Source organism: Guillardia theta (genome assembly GCF_000315625.1).
Source record: "Guillardia theta CCMP2712 unplaced genomic scaffold GUITHscaffold_155, whole genome shotgun sequence".
Taxonomy (NCBI): Eukaryota; class Cryptophyceae; order Pyrenomonadales; family Geminigeraceae; genus Guillardia; species Guillardia theta.
This window is the reverse complement of record NW_005434519.1, coordinates 1,280-17,251: the sequence shown is the minus strand read 5'-3', so window position 1 is coordinate 17,251 and position 15,972 is coordinate 1,280. Positions and strand designations below refer to the sequence as shown.

Here is a 15,972-nt window from a genome sequence, read left to right as displayed (position 1 = left end):
GCGGTGCCTGCAGGTTGCCATGTGTGTGGTCCCCCCAGGATGACGAAGAAGATGATGGCATCTATCGCAGTGCGGCGGGAGGTCAACCGGCAATCCATGAAGAAACTTGTCAGCGGCAGCCACCAAGCTGATGGGCTGCTGCTCAAAGATCCCAAGGTTTGTACTTTCCATGATCGAGTGCCAAATCGTGCGCTGAGGGGTAAACTGAGACAGAAGTTCATCAACCGGGTGGCCTGGTACTCGAAGGGGAGTAGAGAAGCTGGAGTGGTGTGCCAACAAAGATCTCTGGCGCTCAGAAAGGTGAGCCCGAATACTGCGGAACCGAGGAAACTCCGAGAGGAACTGAGCCGTGAGCTCCCGCTGGGCGGGGATGAAAAGCGCACTGCCCGACGTCCCAAATAATTCCGGCGAGGGGATCCAGCCATTGTCGCACGCCTGAGGAAGCTCCGCCAAGGAGGTGTACGCCGAGATGCCCTGCTCCATCAAGTGCCTGTGAGTGTCCAAGAAGGCAGCCAGCATGGGGACAACATCCCCAGCGTCCGCTTGCTGCGGTTGGCGGATTCGAAGCTCAGTGTCAGAATTGATCCGGTGGAAAAGTGGCGGTGTAAGTAACATCCAATGCTGGAAGATGGCAATTTCACCCGCCCATTTGAGAAACTTGGCAGTCGCCGACCAGAATGCGGTGTGGGCCACGCCCTCCTGCGGGGTGAACCCATCTCCTCCAGCACTATAAGGCAACTGACGTTTGAAATAGGCAAAGTGAAGGTCAGATGGAGGGGTGTCAGGGGCAGGTTGCAGGTCAGATAAACCCTCCTGTGCCTGGTTCTGTGGCCACTGAAACACCTTCGCCAGGAGACGGAGATTCGCGACGTCAAAGCACTTGCACTGGGCAGCTGTCAAGGCCGGGGAAATTCCACGCAAAAAGTATTGGAGGGTGGGAACGTGGGTCGTTTTCAAGAGCTGCTTGAGACCCAACGCAATGGGAAATTGTTCCAACTGGGTCAATTCAGCATTGAGGGCATTCACCTTGGCAGTGATAAACTCTTGCTGGAAGGACTGAGATCCTATCGGGATACCTCCAAGGATGATCCCCTGGCCGCGGAAGGCAAACTGCTGCAAGCCCGGGTACCTGCTGCAAATATGCTCTTGGATGGCTTGTTGCTGACTAGATTGAAGTTCGCACCAGGACGAGGAGAATATCTGCGAATCTCTGGGTTGAATCTCCAATCCGAGCTCTTGTTTTAAAGTATCAACCAGCGATGCAGTGGCCTGTGCGGCAACTGAGAGCTTTCCAATAACAGCCATGTTATCCGCATAGGCCGGGAAGACACAGTCGGGAAAGGTCTCTGCGACTTTGACCAGGGAAGGGAAGGTGGTGTGCGCAAAGAGAGCCATCGCCAAGGGGTCCCCCTGAGAAACTCCCGTGGTGGCCGAAAAAGCCCGAGTCTCTCGCTGATGTTTCAGAAATAACTTACCTGCCTGGCCATAATATTGATGAACATACGGAAGGACACCTTGGGAAAAGTTTTCACAACGATGCTCGGGAGCAAGGAGGATGTCAAATAGCCGTTGGCGAGAGATCTCATTGAAGGCATTTCTTGCGTCGATCATGATGATTACCGTGGGATCAAAATTATCAGACTCACCTTCGCCCTGGTCTGGGAATGGGTTGGCAAAAGAATGGGGTCCTAACAGGCATTCGATGGTCTTGCAGAATTTGAGGCAACCTTCCTCCAGACCCACGCAAAATTGCAGGACCCGAGAGTGACTGAGGGTGAAGTGGCTCTCTAAAGATTTTCGGTAGAAACGACAGAAGATGCTAGACACAATCCTTCGCTCCAGGTCCCCTATCACAATAGGTCGGATTCCGCTCTTTTCCACTGACTTGGCAGCAGGAATGAATCGCCCCCCTCTGGTGTATTCCTCGAGGAAAGCGCCCGAAGGGATTCCCAGCGCGATCGGCTTCAATATGAGGTTAATGTATCGCTGTTTGTGATCATCATGCAGTCTGAGAATGTGTCGCAGGTGCTGGAACGGTCGCCAGATTGTCCTCGTACTGATTTTTAACTTAACTTTGAGTAAAGTAAGTAAAAAAAAGCAGTACGAGGGCAGAGTCGAACCCGGTACGGTTGCGTGACACTGTGCGCGGCCAGCCTCCGGGCCGGCCGGCCGGGCTTCCGGCAGGCTTCGGGGTGGCGCGGCCAGCTCCTCCTCCCCCTCCCAGCCGCGGCAAGGTTCCGAAGTTCCGACTGAGTTCCCGGCGAATCAGTCACCCGTGACTCGTGACTTCGATGGCAGTGCCGGGGATCCGATGATCATTGTGCCGCAGTCGCCGGCCTGAGCGGAGGCTCAGGCCCGGCGCCGGGCCCGGCGAACCGTTTGAACCGGGTGACCGGCGTCCCGCGGCGCCCCCCGGAGTCAGTCTGTGGCACCATAGTAGCATCCCACCGTCGACTCGGACAGCCCAGGCGCCGGGCTGCCCGGCAGGCCCGGCCCCGGGCCCGGCCGGCGGCTCCCGGGGCGGGCTCTCGCCGCGCCGCATCCGATTATGATACTCTGGCATAGTCCGGCGGATCCGCCGGCCGGGCGGCCCGGCCCCCGACGGACGGTGCGGTCGGAAGCCGCTTGGCAACTCCGAACTCAGCCTGGCAGTGCCTTGGCCGCTCCGAAGTTGATAGTAACTTGGTGACTTGCCTTGGCAACTCCGAAGTTGCCAAGCGGCAAGTTAAGTCGACAGTGACCGTTATCCCCGGAGTCCGGGCCGATCTGAGCTTCGAGTCGCGGCCGCCGGGGTCCGACGGTCCCGGCGATCACCGTCCGGTTCCGACCGGCGGCCTTGCGGCGGAGCCTTCGGAAGTTGCTGAGTTGCCAACTGAGTTGCCGACCGGGGCCCCGGCCCGGCCGGCCGCCGCGGCCGGGCCCCCGGCCGGCCCGCGCGCGGCGCTCGGCACGCACTCGGAACTCCGAAACTTGTTTTTTAAAAACTTGCGGTGGGGTGACAACATTTGAAGCACAACATGGTAGCGGGGAGGAGGTGAAGGCCGCGGGAGAAGGACTGACGCTACGAGCAAGTGAGAGGTGTGAGTGTTTGTTGTGAAGGAAGCGCTAGGCTATCAGTGGTACGCAAGAACAATGGGGATGCGAATGTGCCAGGCGTGAGGGGCCTGTAGCGAACCTCGGAGAGATGGAAGCATCGCGTGAAGCCAGAAACGTTCAGGCAGCTCCTCTGTTGAAGCAGAATGAATTTTTGAAGGCGTACATCATCAGACTAGAAAAACAACTGGAAGACTGGCTGGGATCGCATGTCCCTCCTCCAGAATCGGTGACAGAGGAAGTAGCAGAACAAGTGCCTCCCTGGTTTTCAGACTCTTCGGTCTTGTCCCCGCTATTCGAAGCTTATGACAGGAGGATTTCTGAGCTTGAAATCTCTCGGGAGAGTCTTGCAGCACAGTTGAACAGCCTTCAGCTAAAGATCAAGAGCGTTACGGCAGAGAATGAACGATATGCTGCAGAGGTGAAACAACTGACCCACTTAGCAGCAACAGCACCAGACCAAGGAGAGAGCCAGTCAAATACTACCAAGACCGTCGAGCTTGAACAGAGAAACGAGCTTCTTGTTAGTGAGAATGATATCCTCTCAGAGGAAAACGAGGTGCTGCGGAAAGAAGTATCGAAACTTAACGGGCAGGTTGCTGGCAACTTGCAACAGGTTAAGGAGCTGCAAGACACGATCGTTTCTCTCCGCAGAAAGGTCTCTGAGATGGAATTGAAAGAATCAGAAGCTGGTGCCTCCGTGTTTTACTCAGATTCCGGTCGAAGAAACAACGAGAGCCAGCGGCTGCGGATGGAGCTTGAAGTCAGCTCAAGGGAATGCAAAGTGTTGCAGGATCAAGTACAAAGCTGTCGAGATGAAATTCGAGGACATGTCGTAAGAGCAACAGATCTGAAGTCACGATATGATGATCTTCTGCGCCAACTTCAAAATGAGAAAACCAAACATGAGAATGAAATTTCGGATATAAAGAAGTCAGAATCAACATTGGTGCAAAAAGTGACGCACCTGCAACATGAACTGGAGAACATCAAGGCCAAAAGAGACGAGGAAGTCGAAAATTCCTCCATGCTCCGCCGAAATCTTGATGACACAGAGAAAATGTTGAAGAATGTCGAACAGCAGCTCTTTGAAAGTCGATCGCGTGAAGACACTCTGAAGGGTCAATGCCGAAGGTTTGAAGAAGTTGCAGATGAGCATCAGATTGCTGCAGATCAAGCTCAAGCATTGGAGCAACAGGCTCGTAGAGAAATCGCAAGGCTCTCTGACAAGCTGCAAGAAGTCCTTGTGGAGGCGCAGCAGAGGAGTGAAGAAACTGTCAGCAGCATTCGTTCTAAATACAGATCTCAAAAAGCAAATTTGCAGCAGCAGATCCGGGAGCTGGATGCTAAAGTTGCTGAATTGCAAAATGAGAATGAGAGGCTGCTGCGTGAGAGAATGTCAGCTGAAGCTGAAATTGATAAATTGCTACAAAATGGTCCGGGAGGTTGCATTTCTCGAATGCAAAAAGAGATTGAAGAATTACAACGGCAATGCAAAGACCTGGCATTGCAGAGAGATGATGCAAATCATGGCATGAAAGCAATTGAACTCTCGGCTCGCCGCAAACAGGCTCTGTGGGATCAGGCGCAGCAACAGTCATCAGCTCAGATTGAACAGCTTGAGAGGAAAGTTAAAGTTTTGCTCAGTGAAATGAACGATCTGAGGGACAACTGTGCTACTTTGCAGGCACAACTAAAAGCAACAGAGCAAAAAGAAAAGGATGGCGAGGAAGCCAGAAAACAGCAAGAGGCGGACTTTGAAGCGCGCATAGCGATGCTGAAGGAGAAGAGTCAGCAAGGTTTGCTACAACTGGAGGAGAGAGTGCGATTAGCAGAGGAATCGGAGGAAGCTTCCAAAGCCGAGCTAGCTTCGCTTCTGGACGCCCACGACAAGTTGCAATCGAAGTGGCGGGAGGCTTCCAAGGAAATGGCAACCCAAAGTCAACGACACATCCAAGAGCTTAGAGAAAATGTTTCCCGGCTGGAGGAGAGGAACACTGAACTAAACAAGAAGCTGGTCACATTGATTGCTGAGCGTGCTAATGCTTTGGCATCACTCGAGAAGAATGAGCGATCTCTTGAACGCCTTCGAATGCTGCTTGAAGCTTCCGAGAAACGAGAAAAATCAAACAAGGAGCAAATTTCTCAACTTATCAAGGGTGAGACAGAATTGCTGAAACTGAAGAAGACAACAAGTTTCGAACTGGAACGTCAGCAACTCAACGTACAAAGACTTGAGAAGGAAGTTGAGAAACTCCGCAAGGTTAAGCTTTAGCCATAATGATCTTTCGTACTGAGTGTCGGTGCAATAGGGAAGAAGCAGATTTGATATCCAAGAAGACATCGCCAATGATGATCCTGAGAAAATCGAGCAGTCTTTCCTCAACGCTAAGGTAGCTCCATTGAGTTTAATAGGGCATTGACCCACCTCAGGTGCAGTATTCACGTTTAAGGAAAAAGATGGAGGGACTTGGACGGTCTGATGGGCTCGAGCCAACGTCTCCTCTGGGTGATTTGTAACTGAAATGTATCATGAATGAAGGTTAATCAGCCATGAGCGTGAAGACAACGAGTGGAAACCCCTGACGAAATGGGAAAAAATGTTTCTGTTGAAGGATAAGGGAAAGTTTTTAGACATGATGATGCTAGGCTGGATTGTTCGCTTTGGAAGGCTCAGAGTTCACCTGCTCCATATTAAGTCCTTTTCTGCTGGGTCCTCACCACAATTACCTGCTCGTACTGGGGCTTGCTTGTGCCCGATCTTGCGCTCGAAGATAACCCCATGAAGAAGCATAGGATGCAGCAGATCACCATACTAATTGTGATCATGCTTCCCAGCCAAATAGCACATACCCACCTGTTCCATTCCGATAAGCTGATTTCTTTTACATGCACTTCATCACTCACCACATGGTGTTATACGCAAAGTTGTCCCCAACGCGACCATCAATACAAGATTCTGGAACGAAGCCCCCAAAGACCCAGAGACATCCGACTGAACGAAACAGTCAACAAGAGTCACACGTACTTTCAAGACACTCACTTATAAGCCAGATCGCCTGAAAGACAGCAACCACGTACAAGATGCAACTGACCAACGAATTTTCATGTAGCCGTAGAATCAACATAATCTGTTATCATCACAGTCACTACAGGGATAATCAACGTGCACTAATATGTACAATTGACACAAGTGGTAGTCCCAGGGCTGTTGATCCCTCTACCAACAGCCAGGTCACAACCCATCCATGACGACCAGCGAAGGCTTGCTCTGCATAGTCATTCTCAAATGTGCCGGCACTGGTGCTATTATTTCCTGATCCCGTTTCATTCTGGAGAAGTGTCATTTAAGTAAGAAAGTTTTGAGAAGTAAATCACCGCTTGCGCTAACATCGGGGAAGCAAATTTCATGTCTTTGTCAAAAAAATCGAGGAGAGTCTGTTTCTGAATGGGAATCAATTGTTTTATCAAGGAAGAAATCGATCTTCAAAACCTTCTTCACAGACTGTGTCTTAAGGACACTCGCGCCTTTTTGGATTTTGGAATTGCCTGATCCAATGGAAGAGAGCTGCAATGTGCTTGAGAATCGAAAAGGTACCAAATATTCCACTAACCGTTATTTGGTTGAGCGATGTTTCTAATTTAGTTTGAGCAAGATCCATGCAAAAGTCTGATCCATGATAAATTGCGGCATAGAGGCAAACGATCCCAGCTATGAGGTACAAACAACTGAAGCAATGCTCGTCTCCCTACAGTCTTTCATTAACAGGGCGATTCTTGTTGGATAAGCAATACCTTCTTATCCAAAAAGGCCTGCAGCCCAGGGCTTGTGCTGGCACGCTCCTGCATAGTTTCAGCAAAGAATCCGGCTTTGAATATCAAGGCAATACCTGAAATGTCTCGGAGCGCGCCATCATCCTTGCTGCATAAATTGTCATGCAAGAAAATCGTCTCCAATTCAATCGAGAGCAGAAACACGAAGTATCGAGATAAAAATAAAGAATAAATACGTTCACCACTTTAAACGCACATTTTTCATTTCATATGTGCTGAGATTTCACATCAAGACACATCAACATTGTCGTCAGCTAACAAAGCAGGAAGAGCCCGTCAATGAGCAGCGAGGAAGGCAAACCAGACACATGGGCAATCAAAGAGGCATGAGTAACACATTATCAGGTACAAGCTGATTCAGGTCTCTGCGTATCTTTCCCCTCTCTTGTCCTCTCACTACTCACCCAGCGGCATGGCCTGCCTGGCGCTCCCAAAATAGCGTCACCGAGGCCTCAGTATTTTACTCATCCACTTTTGCAAAATCCGCCTCAATGAATTGAAATACCGGGAAAAGCTCTTTACTCTTGAAAATGAAAGTTTTGCAGGAAATGTGAACACCCAGCAACTGCGGTTACTACCAAAATGAATGCGCTTGTGCCCGAGCAGTTCGCAGTTAGAAGCAACAGAAAAATGATCTCTCTGTAGCATATAGCTTGATTTCTTTCTCGCACATATCTACATAACAACTTGCTTTCATCAATACTGCCAATAGCCTTCCTGATCTCTTAAACATGATGACTACGCAGTCGACACCAACGGCGATGTGTTCGCGATTAATTCTGCCATGAACGGTATAACAGGTTACAGTACACTGTGCCGACTCATATTGCTGCTTATGCCCACAATAATTCAATGCAATCTTAACTTTTCTCGAACTGCTTCTGGTTTTGCCTCGAATTTCTCTCGTACGCCTAGTGAAACCACGGAGCATAACAACTTTACCTTGGATCCAAACAAAGTTAATCATTTCATGGAGATGGAAGTATCAGTGAATGAAGGTACCTCACTGGCTTATAATCTTTGCGTATTTGAAGGTTTGAGTTGTGGAACAGATTCGGTACATGGGCTGTTTCGAAATCAAAACAATTTGCAAGTAGTAAAGGACAGTTCTCACTCGAAAAGCGAGTTGAATTCAAGATCCTGGATGTGTGAAGTTGAAGGTTGTGGACGTCAGGTTCGAAATGTTTTCTACCTGACTTTCTTGTTTCATTATCACTTACAGGCCTCATTCGCCTTCAAAGGTGAGAGGACTGGAAAACGTTGTGGACAACACCGGTGTGTGGTTGACCTGCCCGATGTCGTCGAAATGACTCATCATAGCAAGACAAAGCATATCGATGTCCGACACAGACAGATCTGTGGATATCTTGACTGCATGTGTGTTGAATTCGAAACATTCTCGGCCTGCACATGTCATAAGCGATACTTGTAGGAAACGTGCATGTTTTGGAACTGTAGCAGACTCAAAACCAAGGTGGTGTGCGAGGCACAGGTGATTGCACTACAGCTTTTTCAAATCGTATCTCAACTCTCTGACTTCTCACAAAGAGGGCCAGATGATGTACCCATCACAAGAATGCGCTGCTGGTGCATGAGTCCACTGCGGCAAATCTAGCGACATCGCTGACTTTATGGTGCAGCCATGCAGGTTGCGAAACACATCCTGTATATGGTGATCCAACTACAAGAAAACGGTGAGAATGAGAGCAACACCAATGAATTTTAAGTGAATTGACATGATAGTTACCAGTGAGTTCTGCTTCAAGCACAAGGCGAGTCATCACATCAAACTAAACACAAAGAAGCAATCAATTGTGAGAAAGGAGCTCTATGCTGCGTCCATGCAAAGTTATGTCTGCCTATCGTTGATGACTGATCAATTCAAAAAGATTTATTGCAAAGACTACAACTACGATTCGGAGTTATGCGAAACAGCCATCCCGAATGTAATGAGCGTTTCGATTTCATCGATGCGCGTGACCGTACCCACAATCTGTCAGGTCAAACAAGTCTCTGCCGGTGAAGCCTGCGATCGGTATATTTTAAGTTCTTGAATTGTTGGCATGCCAATGATAAAATATCTTGTGCAGAGTAAGCTTTCAATTCCTACACTTCGAAGATTGAAAAACGTTGCAGATCAGAGGATTTGCAACAAGCCAGCTGCAAGAATTTGAAAGGAATATCTGGAGTCCAATGTTTTTTGCACAAAACACCAGCACTGCGGCTTCATACCTCTTCAACAATCTTCCATATGCCAAAGGCAAACTTGCTTTGTTCATTCATGGTTGACTCAGTGATCAATTTATTTTATTTGCGGCAGGTGGATGGGCGATGCCTTTGAGTCACTCGTATTCTTAACCATGGCTCGGATCGGATGGTAACTAGTAAATGAAACGACTTGGCAAGGCGCAGGGCAAGATGGCGGGCGGCCCTCGGACTGACACTGTCACTCTTCAAGCCTTCCGACGTCGGAGGGCCAGAGCGGCCTCCGGGAGCCTGAGTGACGGGCCGCGCCGGCCCGGTCGGACTCAGCCGGCGGGTCGCCGGCGCCCGGCATCCGAGGCACGAGTCACGCATGGCCTGCCCGGCCCGGGCGGCCACAGCCCAGTCACTAGTACGTCCGACCGACCGTATCGGACGGTCCGAGTGACTCCGGCAGTGCCTGACTGGCTTCCTCGCTAGTGAAGGCAGCATCTTGTCACTTATATGCGACTGATCTAAATATTTTACTGCCTCGGTGATCGGACGAGCACAGCTGCCCCTCCCCTCCCACAATCCTGTTTCTCGCCTCCCAGACTATCTCTCAATCTCGCTGCTCCTCTGCTCCGCCCTCTACCTCCCTCGTCTCAAGCGCTCAACAAGACATCCTCAGCTGTCCCTGACCTATTCTTACCAAGTTCTACTGACGACCCTTTCTCTCACTCATTTCCGTCGCATCGAACGTCTCAACAAAATCCAGTGCCGCATCTCGAGTAAGACCCGAAAGAGAGTCATAGAAAAACAGATCATGCGCTCTTGGGCGAGATCAGAAAAGAATGACCTGCACAGGAGAAACGTTTAGATGGGAAAGCAGCTTGATACGCTGAGGTCGGAGAAAGCAAAAACCTGAAGTCCCAAACAGGTCCTGGACTGATTTTTTTCTAAAAGTCCAAAAGAGCAAGATCAAGAAATGCAAACAGTTGACGCTGATTCTGTTGATACAGAGAGATCGATGGGAACACATGAATCAGAAAAAAAAGCGCAGGGTAAGAAGCCTTTTCTTAGCACTTTAAAAGATTTCCTCGATGATCCATGGATGGCTTGGTACTTCTTGTTCATGTCAATCGTCGCCGTTGTCACGCAAATCTCTCTTCGTTTCTTTCAAGAATTCCAAACCTCAAAATCCTCGCATCGCAATTCTATTTCAAGCAGAAAACCTCAGGAAGAATCGCAAAACACAGCCATGAATCCAAAAGAAGGACTGAATTTCGCAAAGATCTGGTTTGGTCTTTTCCGCAAACATGATCAAATAAAGGTTCCTGAGGATGATCCTTTGGCATCTGGACAATGTGGCCCATTCGATGAAGTCTGTGCATCGCGCCTGTTGGATTATTCAGATGCTGTGTCTTACAATGCAGACACTCACACATTCTATACTATTCTCAAGGACTACATGCTGTATGTTTTGTATTTCTTCGCTCTCTATGCAGTGGCTCATACGAGATTAAAAAGATACCAGCGTGCAAATCAGAACAAGAAGGTTTTGCAGAGAAACGCTGCAGCAAAGAGGCAACCTGATGACTTGGATTGGGATGAATCTTCACAAGACGATGAGACACTTCCTTTTGCTTTGTGTACATTTACCGTTTGTGTATCCTTAGGCTCGGTACTTTTGGTTCCTCTTACAATCTTCGATGCGCTTTTGAGGAAATATGTTTCTGGTGAAGACATGTATGGAGGATTGGGGTCAACAAACGTGGGAGTTCTCTGGGAGCTTTTGTTTTCTCTCTCGAATATCTGTCATTACCTCATTATACCGTTTTCGTTCCTGTACATTGAAAGTGAGGGATTTGGAGGCTCAAGAGGTAGGAGCTTTCTTTCGCGGTTACGCGAGACGACGATGACTCTTGTCTTGGTACTGATTCTCATGTGGCTCCTGTTGTATATTCTGCAAAAGCTCAGTGTACTTCACGTTGAGCGACTAGCATTTTCCTACCTCTTAACTGCTTCGATTGGTTCTTGTATTTTTCTCGTTTCCGCTCCGTTTGGATTTGAGCGACTTATCTACTACGCTGTACAAAAAGTCAATCTTGACTTGATGAAAGATGGCAGCGAAACAGTTGTTGCCCAATTGGAGCGAGAGTCGATGATATGGAGAAACGAAATAGCAGATGATCAGTCACAAGTACAAAACGCAGATCCGTACGCAACAAACAAAAATGTGAAACCATTCTTCAATACCCTTCTCAACAATGTAAGTTCCGTTGTTATCAAAGATGATTCATTCTGACCCTCGACCCGAAGCTGCAGAATTTTCTTGGTATCGCGATCTCTTTGATAATGCCAAGTACAGTTTTGTTACGTGTACTAATATTTCAGGTCATCTTCTTTTTCCTTGACGCAGATTTGCTCACTTTGGTTTTGGCTTTCAGTTCTTGGGAATGACATCACATCTACCTCTATCTTTGCTCATGTCGATGCGAGCATCAAAAATCTCACAGAACACTTTCTTCATCGATGCCATCAGTGCAGTCTATGACATGACATTGGTCTGGTATGTTTGGCGGGTAGGTGGAAGCCATGCAAAACATGAATTTTAATACTTGTGCAAGGCGACATGGCATGGGCTTCAGAATGTTCCTTATGTCTCGGATCTATGTTTTCCCAGCCGAGCGCGGGGGTTGACTATCCGGGAACTATGCGTTCATTGCTTGCTTTATCTTTGTGTTGGAACAAGGTGAGCGGCTCATCTGCTAAAATGTTGGTTACTCAACGGCATCTATCAGTTTCCCTCTCATTGCTTGTACATTGGGTCTTTCTCACATAGAGCATGTAAGGAACAACTCTGCTACAGGTACTTTTTTTGTTTGTGTTGGAATGATAACCATAAATACTTTCAGAGTACTTTCAGCGTCATTCAGTCCGCACAGTCTTTAATGTCGTATTTATGGCAGCATCTTGTTGGTAAGTCCTAGACACTCACCTGACCGCTTTTTGACTTTGATTTTTGAAAGGGCGCTTGTTGTTGCAATTCGATCCTACTTCTCAGTGGTATTGTGACTTTGATACGCATTTCCTTGACCAATTCACGATCTGCAGCGTAAACGAGGAGCGATACATTTGAAAATGCTGTTTTGATTTTAGTCAAAAATTGTTTGTCAACCGCAAAAGGGCTTCAAGTTGTGAAATAATAGCTTTGTACTGTTCTTGTAAATGTGGAGTTATCATGAAGTAAAATCTGTCATGGTAGACTGAAATCTGGGTATATTGTCAACTCAGGGTGATCTGTTATTCCTGCAGTGTGTGACATTATCGTCTGGAAATACATGCACTAGAAAGGAAGAGCGATCGGAAATCAGGTCAATAATGATATATTGCATGTTAGAGCTATGAATTATACTTTTTCCTTCTTAAACCTTTTACCCTCCGTCTCAATCTGGGAAAGACATCAATTCAACTTTGAAGATGAAAAGGTTGTGAAGGCAACCTTCTCGTGGATGGCATTCACGATCTCGTTGCCATCTGTCGAGATGCTAAAGTCTCCGATATCCTACCACTGAGGCGTAAGACTCGTCACATTGATTTGTTCCTCCACGTTCACCTGCAGCCATGATGGCTTTCCATTCGCAGAGTCTTTCAAAGGATTTTTCTGATAGTGATCTGGCACAAACCAGAAATATGCGGCTCCACCTCCAAATGTTACTGTCATCCACAATAGCAGCAATATTGGGTTCCCCGTAGGAAGGAGGAACTGCGAAGTCGTCAACCCAGTTGGAGAATAGCAAGGAGAAATGACCGATCCAGAAACTGATATGAGGAGGAAAACGAGAGCGGCATAGGTCCGTGTGCACGACCACACAACGAACATGAAGAATGTGGCTGGCAATCATCGTCAGGAAACGAAAAGAACTTTCAAATCTGGACAGATCACACCTATGCAAATGGAAGCAAACAAAGCGCCAAACGAGACGATCAGCAAGCAAGGTGCCGACGGTAAACCTGCGTACAATCAAGCATTTGAAGTTCACAACAGCAATGATAATCATACCAACGACATTCAGAATATCACAAAGAGGGTAAAACAAGCAAGCGAGAGAGATGAAGATAAGAAGCATAGAAAGAATCGACAAGTAGGGCCTGAATCTCTGCAGACAGTATCTGCATGTCAGCAAGTTCCTACAACAACTGCGTTGATGACGAACCATTGTTGCATTCTCCTCCTTGTTCAAGTCGTCGATGTTCTTTCCCTCCATCATATAGTTAAGACTGACAAGCTTTGCTCTGAAATCCTGCCCAAACTTGTAAAAGGAACAAAGACTTCGGTTATAGGATATTGTTGTTTTACCTGGTCTCGTACAACTAACACAGCCTGTATTTCGCTATACAGGAACAATAGCAGCCCAAGAATGAACAAGATGATTCCAATGGTAATCCATGTAGCAATGCCTGCTGCAAATTCCGGATGCGCCTCCTATGTCAAAACAAATTTCAACGTTGTGCTTGAAATGACATAAATTGCATGGAGCTTCCAAGCAAAGACGATATATCAAAGGTTGGAAGTTATCAGACAATCGTACTGTTCGCTTACCTGATACTCCACAACATTTGCTATCGCTTGTCGGGGGTTGAATGGTGGAGGGGCGGTAGGTAGCTCAGCTTGCTGCAGAGACATGCGTCATCAAAGGACAGGGGTATTCCATTGCAACAGGTCTTACCCCCGTTGATTCATTAGATTCACTAGTTGCTTCGCTTGCTTCCTCTGTCGCCTAAACAGTTCGTTAAGTTCTGTACCTTCACACATATTCTTGCCACACCAATGTTGCCCGACATAGAATTAAAAAAACAACGACGATCTGTGTCAATCTTTTCATCTGTGCAAAGTGTAAGATACCTGACTTCAACAGATGACGATCAGATCTATGAAATATGTCTTTTTCAATTTCAGTGTTGTTCGCCTAAAGCTAGCCTGTCGTTTAGTGCGCCCGAAACAAAGACGTACTCAACACAAAAATCTTCTCACTGTGACCATTTCTCTTGCATTGCTCAAGCTTCAAATCACGTCTGGGCCAACCACATAATGTATATTCTAGTCTTTCTCTCTCATGCTCCTTTTGATCATCAATACTGCCAGGCGTTGTGACTCGTCTTCTCAGTCTGCTCCATATCAATCATTCCCAAAATTCTGCCTCTTCACCCACTGAGCCGTTACACCCTGAAAACGGCTTAGTGTTTTACAGGGTTTAGTCTTTCGGGGACACAGGGCCCCTTGAGGGGCCCAAATCCCCCAAAAGGGCCCTGATTTGAAGACCCTCATACAGCATCTTCCGAAAGGGAGAGGGCGCGAAAATGGTGGCATACGAAAGAGGAGGACGGGCACGTTCCGTTGATGAAAACCGCACAAGAAGAGACCCATCCATTGCTGAGATAAGACGAAATCGCCGTTTTGTTATCGAAAAGCATGTGCTGCAAACAATTTATGAAAGTGCTTGCAGCCATGTCGCGCAGTGTGAAACGGTTGTATGAAGGACTAGAATTGAATCATAGGTACTTAATCGAACTTCAGATAGTGAAAACTGGATCATCAGAGCTATATTCATTGTTTTTTGTGCGATCGAAATCAGCAAATTCACAAAATTTGCTTTTTTCTGCATATTTTGATGCGCGTTTGGGGAAGATTTTACGGGGAGCGGTGAAGTCTGGGTTGTTTTGGTATTTCATGGACACCCCTCCAATAGACAGTTGGTTTGGAGACGGCTTGAGCTGCCGTGCCGGAGGAATCTTCGAGTTTGTGCTGTGGAAGGAAATTCACAATTTGCTATGTAGTCCTCGCTAGTCCTGTCATGCTCATCAAGTAAGCATCTAAAAACGAGTTGAACCTAACGTCAGTGTCATGACGATATCGTCTCCTCGACAATCGCAAGGATTTTTTCGATGACAAGTTCAACATTGAGAACTATGGATGCCCACTTCAACCGTCAATGAATGTGGTACTTGGAAGCCTTTGTTTACACATGGATAATTCATATTGAGGTGAGAATATGATGCTTTCATGGGCTCGCGAATGTTGGTTTTGATACGAGTGCAGGAATGTTGGAACTGAGGTTTGCCCAGGCATTTCATGTAGGAAACTCCAGTTGTTCACTCGGATATTCATTGCTCGACTCATGGAACTCGATTTAGGCAACTGGAACCCAGTTCGTATCTGAAAGAAAGCTGCTATCACAGCAAACATGGAGAAAATACTCCATTTGCACGCTTGAATTTCGAACAGTATTCTTAGGGTTTAGGGTTTAGGGTGCAGAAGAAGTAGAGAGTAGAAAGACGCCTCAGAAGCAGGGTTCGCATTGTAGGCCGTGTACTCCCAGTGCTCGAGCGCCTCTTTAGACTAGGATCAAATCATTGCAAACGCCCACAACGAGGCCGAGCAACATTCTAGCATTCTAATAAACTCACATAATAATAATAATAATAAAAATAATAATAATAATAATAGGGTTTAGGGTTTAGGGTTTAGGGTTTAGGGTTTAGGGTTTAGGCCGGTTATTTCAGGCACCATGGCTGCACGCGTGGTGTACGGGAAGCTGCCAGGGCGCCAAGGAAGCTGCAAGCGAGAGGTTTGTATACTTCAAATAGCTTTCTAAGTATGGTTCTTCAGTATGATGAAAATGTTCGCAACCTGCTGTATCGGAGATCATGCCAATACACGCAGAGCGGACTTGTGGATGCCTCTGTCCTCGAAGCTGATCTCGTCGAGAGGGTGAAGAGCTTCGCGAAGCGTAATCCGAACAGCAGGACAGCCCAGGCTTGCAAGGCTGTGGAGGGATGCCCCCCCGACGCTATCGCAGA

General features: G+C 47.6%; 3 protein-coding genes across 3 annotated transcripts in view; 1 reads left to right on the top strand and 2 right to left on the bottom strand.

The window, feature by feature from the left end:
- Positions 1–5,738: 5,738 nt before the first annotated feature.
- On the bottom strand, positions 5,739–7,341 carry GUITHDRAFT_166298 (hypothetical protein; the record flags this gene model as incomplete). Its single annotated transcript, XM_005821017.1, has 11 exons — positions 5,739–5,777; positions 5,824–5,950; positions 6,001–6,088; positions 6,137–6,224; positions 6,276–6,425; positions 6,472–6,537; positions 6,587–6,661; positions 6,708–6,842; positions 6,889–6,936; positions 6,984–7,015; positions 7,332–7,341. 11 exons carry the CDS (start codon positions 7,339–7,341, stop codon positions 5,739–5,741), a joined length of 858 nt encoding a protein of 285 aa, XP_005821074.1.
- Positions 7,342–12,520: 5,179 nt separating this feature from the next.
- On the bottom strand, positions 12,521–13,956 carry GUITHDRAFT_166297 (hypothetical protein; the record flags this gene model as incomplete). Its single annotated transcript, XM_005821016.1, has 11 exons — positions 12,521–12,562; positions 12,614–12,676; positions 12,728–12,877; positions 12,923–13,005; positions 13,060–13,125; positions 13,175–13,271; positions 13,329–13,415; positions 13,472–13,597; positions 13,715–13,786; positions 13,842–13,892; positions 13,918–13,956. 11 exons carry the CDS (start codon positions 13,954–13,956, stop codon positions 12,521–12,523), a joined length of 876 nt encoding a protein of 291 aa, XP_005821073.1.
- A 1,724-nt stretch (positions 13,957–15,680) lies between these two features.
- GUITHDRAFT_119698 (hypothetical protein) overlaps positions 15,681–15,972 on the top strand; it is a gene marked incomplete at both ends in the record, with an annotated part of 1,408 nt that continues 1,116 nt past the window's right edge. The window contains 2 exons of the mRNA XM_005821015.1: positions 15,681–15,740; positions 15,782–15,883. Coding sequence (XP_005821072.1) covers positions 15,681–15,740; positions 15,782–15,883 — 162 coding nt within the window. The remainder of the gene's footprint in view (positions 15,741–15,781; positions 15,884–15,972) is intronic.